The sequence below is a fragment of the Octopus bimaculoides genome, chromosome 4 (assembly GCF_001194135.2).
Source record: "Octopus bimaculoides isolate UCB-OBI-ISO-001 chromosome 4, ASM119413v2, whole genome shotgun sequence".
NCBI classification, from domain to species: domain Eukaryota; kingdom Metazoa; phylum Mollusca; class Cephalopoda; order Octopoda; family Octopodidae; genus Octopus; species Octopus bimaculoides.
In genome coordinates, this window is record NC_068984.1 from 84,758,261 (window position 1) to 84,763,859 (window position 5,599).

Genomic DNA, 5,599 nt, shown 5'->3' on the forward strand with positions numbered 1-5,599 from the left:
AAACAGCAGCAGCAACAGCAGCAACAGCAGCAACAACAGCAGAAACAGCAGCAGCAGCAACAGCAGCAGCAGCAACGGCAGCAGAAACAGCAGCAGCAGCAGCAACAGCAGCAACAACAGCAGCAGCAACAGCAGCAGCAATAACGGCAGCAGCACCAACACATGCACCACCGGCAACACACGCGGGCGAAGTAACACTACCGAAGCATCCACAATCTCCAGTGGTAGCTCCACCAACAGCCCCAGCTCCAGCACCATCTGAATCAGTACCATTAGTAGCACCAACAGCAGCAGCAGCAACAGCAACAATAGCGGCACCGACGGCGGCAACAATATCGGAAACTACAACCACAACAGCACCGATAGCAGCAAAAACAACAGCGAAAGTAGGTACGACACCGACTCCACGCATCCAAGAAAATACATTGGATGCATGGAAATTTCCGTTAAGAAACGTCTTTCCAGCCATAGATCCTCCTTCAGGGTCCTGGAAAGGAGATATGTAACATCGCTGACCAGCCATTTCTGGCAACTGAATGAAGATGGAATTCCATACTCGATATCATCGAAAACCCTCCACCGTCCGGGTTCGTACATAAATGTAACGAAACGCTGCAAGCTATGAATAGCCGAACGCATGGAAATCCTGAAAAACTCGCACGTACCAGGGACCATACCGAACCCCGAACGGAGATTTTGGGACCGATCTTGCATTTCAGGAGATTCCTATTAATGTTTTGGGACCCGCATAATAACGATAATATCAGTATTAACGATAATTACACCACAGCTGGAAATTGATTGCTGATGAGAGTACTCTACCTTTTACCCTCCTAGCCGACAGGTAGCGTGACTGAAGGAGGACGACGCAGCCGGAAGCCGATGACCAGCTCCAATGGGAGATAATCCCCATTGTTTACATCTGTATCGTTTTCCCCCCTCCATATTTTAAAGAGGCCATATGCCAACAGGTCTTAAGGTCTGAAAATATGTCAGAAAGGTACCCTTTATGGCGAGAAATCCAGGGTGACCCTATAAACTGGCCTTCACCAGTAATTAATATATATATCATATTGTGTCTTGAGGGAGGGTCATTACGCCAATAATGATAATAATACTCACACTAGTTCAATGCCACTTCGTTATTGTTAATCAATTGATTAAACATCTGGTCAGCTATCTAATCGATTGTTTGTTTATTATGCTGGATAAACAATTAATCAGTTGTTTTTTCGTCATCATTTCCGACCTTTTTAGTGACTTAGTGACTTCTCCTCTCTCTCCTGGGTTTGCTGTGAGTCTGTCTGATAATCGGTCTCATACCTGTGTACCTGCATACTCGCTTGTGTGTTTGCTTAAAAGAGGATGTAAGGCTGAAAGTAAACGAAAAGTCTGTGTGTAGATAGAGGGGGCGGGCATGCACTCGTGTGTGTGGTTGTGTGTGTACATCCGCATGGCTGCTTGTATGTGTGAGTGTGTGTGTGCGTGTGTGCGCGCGCGTTCATGTGTTGATGTTGTGTGTGTGTGTGTGTGTGTGTGTGTGTGTGTGTGTGTGTGTGTGTGTGTGTGTGTGTGAAGAAACCAAAAATATATTTAAAGTGAGCTACTTGGTCAGCCAATTGATCGCAAAAGCGGGTAAGCCGCATACAATTGGTGAAAGTTTGGTGAAACCAGCTATGGTTATCTGTGCAAGTGAACTCAAAACGCCGTAACCGTCTCACAAAAAGTCCCCCTTCCGAATGATACTTTCAAGCACAGACAAGGTGAGATGGCGGAAGACCTCGATAAACAGCTAGTTGAGACACTAAGAATCTCGAAGTTTTCTTTCCAAATCGACGAGACAAACATCAGGAACTCCTCGCTGCTATTGGCATATGCTCGATATTTTGACGAAGAAATGCTGGAAGAAATGCTCTTCCTGAAGAAACTGCCGGATACAAAAAGTGAAACTATATTTTCGGCTGTTCACAGATATCTTCAACAGAAGGGAATACCCCTGGAAAAGCTTTTTCAAATCGCGACAGATGGTTCTTGTGCGATGACCGGCAAACACAATGGTTTCATAGCAAAATTCAAAGAAGTTGCTCCGCACTTGTCCATTCATTGAATCATTCATCGGGTACATCTGACTGCAAAATCCCTAGGTGGCGATATGGAGATGGCATTACAGGTTGTTGTTTCAGCTGTCAATTTCATTAAAGCCAATGCCTTTCACGACCGAATTTTTCAAAAACTATGCGAAAACGATCATCAGACACTACTAATGCACACCGAGGTTCGATGGCTTTCCAAAGGCGATTCCCTTCTTCGTCTAGCTGAAATGTGGACCATGGCTCTTTCCTTTGTCAATCTTATGAAATCGCAAGCCTGCCCAAAAAAACAGATAGATAAGGCTAATGCCCTATTTTCGGCCATGAATGAAGATGACACAAAGGCTAAAATTTTCTATTTGGCTGATCTGTTTTCGCATGTCAACCAACTGAATAAAACCTTGCAATAGCGGGATACCACTGCTGTGGAATGCGTGGAAAAAATTCGTCCTTTCGTTATCAAATTGAACCTTTGGCAGCTGCACCTTCAGAAGAGGGTCTTCACGTTCTTTGGCAACTTAGTAAAAGCCTCTTCTTCCTCCGATGTCATTGCAAGCTTTACAAATCATTTGGAAAGCTTAAGAGAAGGTATCAATCGATGGTTTAAGGATGTCATCGAAATAAAACCCACTAAATCGATTTCTGATGTTGCTCATTTTGATGTTTTAAGCGAGGATAGCATCGATCCTATCATTGCCACAGATTTGGTCGAACTTAAAGAAAACAATCATTTGACACCAAAAAGGAGGATTGATGGCATGGTTGGAAGTGAAATCCTCATTTCCTGTCCTCTTCGAAAAGGTGTTGCCCTTTCTTTAATGGTTTCCTATAACGTGTTTGGGTAAAGTTGGATTTTCTGCAGCAAATCATATTCCAACAACTAAAAGAAATGTACGACAAATTGAGAAGAGACGTGATTTACAGTTTAAGCTGAACCAAGATATGAAGGTGGACCTGGACAAATTGATTGGAAGACACCAAGTACACTGCTGTCATTGAACTTAATTCATATTTTCCGATTTATTTCATTAATAATTATTTCGCTGTTTTTTTTTTTATCTGTCTTTTTGAGTGAGAATAAGTAAAGTAAATATCCTATACTTGCATTTTTTGGTAGTGTCAATAAGTGTCAAATGGATGCATTAGGACAGTGGTTCTTAATCTGTGTTCAGTTGAACCCCGGGGGTTCGGTGAGCCAAATCTATAGGTTCGGCAGAAGGCCTCTGACATAAATTTATGTATTCATTTTGATATAAGTTGCGATGTAAGAGGTTCGGTAATTGGTCGGTGGATTGGATAAAGGTTGGGTTTGTGGTCGGTGGGCGTGATTGGGGTTCGGCACCTCTAAAAAGGTTATAATCACTTACAAGAACCACTAAATAATAGTCCAGGTAAATTGGTATAAATGGGTGTTGGACTACATGAAAGAGGAGTTAAATTTGTTTCAAATCCAGGCCACATGCAAGCTGTTGCAAAAATTCGAAATTTCTATAAAAGAGACAAAATTTAACTCTTTAGGGACAAAAGGATTTATGCAGTATGCCGGATTTGTACGTCTTTCTCTACATTAATCTTTTCAAGGCAACATAAAATTAGCTACTTATATTATATCAATAGTGCTAATATGGTCTTCATTCCAGTGGGCCCCGGAATTATTGGGGGTAAGAAAAGTGGGTCCCGGATACAAAAAGTTTGAGAACAACTGGGTTATATGCATTCTGCTGTCGTTAACCCTACCCTTTATATATATATGTCTATACCATCATATATATGCTCAACTAGCCACAGGAAAGCACCAATGTATGCATATTGCGTGAGTGATAACATTGGTGTTGAAGATCTACAACCTCTTATGTAAATTTTCTCTTCAATTTTCATAATGTCTCATTTATAAGAACAGACTTGTGTATTTGTCTTAACCACGGGTTTTCAATGTTTTTTTTTTTATCAATGGATCTCTTTGACTGCTATTATATTTTGATAAACTCCCATAGCCATTGAATGTATAAAAACTAGTTTTATAGATACTTCTTTCAAAATTCCTATTTTGTTTTTCACACATTAACTTGTGTAGGTTGAACGATATAAAATGTAAGAGAAAGGACCCTAGCTGTTTCTCGCAATACATGCCAATACATACATCTAAAACGAAGGATAGATTGTAATGATAAAGTCAGCTTCCATTTTAAGATTTTATTTTAAATAAAATGTTAAACAAGTATTCGCAATAGACATAAATTCACTTTAGATAAATGTGGATATTCTATACCGTAGATAGCATATAACATCTATTTTCAATTTTGTGGAGTTTAAACATCTTTAGACAGCGTTCAGTGACTGTTCGTAATGCATCCAGTCCCATAGCTTTGTTTTTTTTTCTCGTCGTATTTTATTCTTCGTGTTTGGGCCCAAAATAAATCTATGTATATATGTAAAAGTCATGACAGATCCAAGAAAAGGTTTATAATTTTTACATAAACTATATATTTAGTAGCGAACAGTAAAAAACATTTTCGCAATGCTATATCAATTCCCAATGAGATTTAACAGCAATAATGCATAAAACTTTTTAAAAAACACCTCGAAATAATCATACTGGATCAGGGCAGTCCAGGTTTCAAAGACCAACAACAAAAGTAATCCTATATGTTCTATACCTGAAACAAAAATATGCATAATAATGATGGCTTGAGTGGCTTTCAGCAGATGTAGGGCTACTGATCTTGGAGAGAGCAAGGGTTAACACACAGCAGCATAAAAATAAAATTGAAAAAAAAAAAACTACAGCAGACGTTGATGATTTGAAAATATGATGAAAGTCAAGAGAAAGAAAGATTAAAAGATTCCATCTTACTTACTGGAAAGTCTCATTGTTGTTGTTTAGCGGTAAATTATCGAGGACCAACTGTTGAAGTGTCCTACGTATCTCTTATCTATATATGCAGGAATATAAACTCACTGCTATACATACATGTGTGCGTGTGTATATGGGCATGTGTGTCTGAGTATGTATGTATGTATGTATGTATGTATGTATGTATGTATGTATGCATGCATGCAAGTATATATGCATGTGTGTATGAATATATAAACGTACATACTAACACGCACACATGTAAGTATGTATTTATATATGTATGTATTGTGTGTGCAGATAATTATATATATATATATATAAATATATATATATATATATATATATACATACCAAGTCACATACACACACACACACACACACACGCTAAAACGCATAATTACTTATAAGCACTTCATATTTTATCAACATCTCTCGATTGTGTGATGTAGTAATCATTTTCTGCAGTTTTATCAAACATACTTTCTTTCCCACAAATCCCGATAAACAAACACGATTTTATCAATCAGAACCAACAAAACATTGATAGTTATATAAACACCAAAAAGCTAGGTTGTGTTACATTTGGTACACCACAACGAGGAGTTAGTTGGAAGCGTCGTGAAATTTCTTTCTGTTGTGTATATTCCGAGGG

At 38.9% G+C, this 5,599-nt stretch overlaps 1 protein-coding gene across 1 annotated transcript in view; it reads right to left on the bottom strand.

Moving 5' to 3' along the window:
- LOC106870724 (uncharacterized) overlaps nt 1-5,096 on the bottom strand; it is an 11,879-nt gene extending 6,783 nt beyond the window's left edge. The window contains exon 1 of the mRNA XM_014916894.2: nt 4,949-5,096. Within this exon, the coding sequence (XP_014772380.1) occupies nt 4,949-4,961 (13 nt within the window). The 5' untranslated portion in view covers nt 4,962-5,096. The remainder of the gene's footprint in view (nt 1-4,948) is intronic.
- Nucleotides 5,097-5,599: the final 503 nt, after the last annotated feature.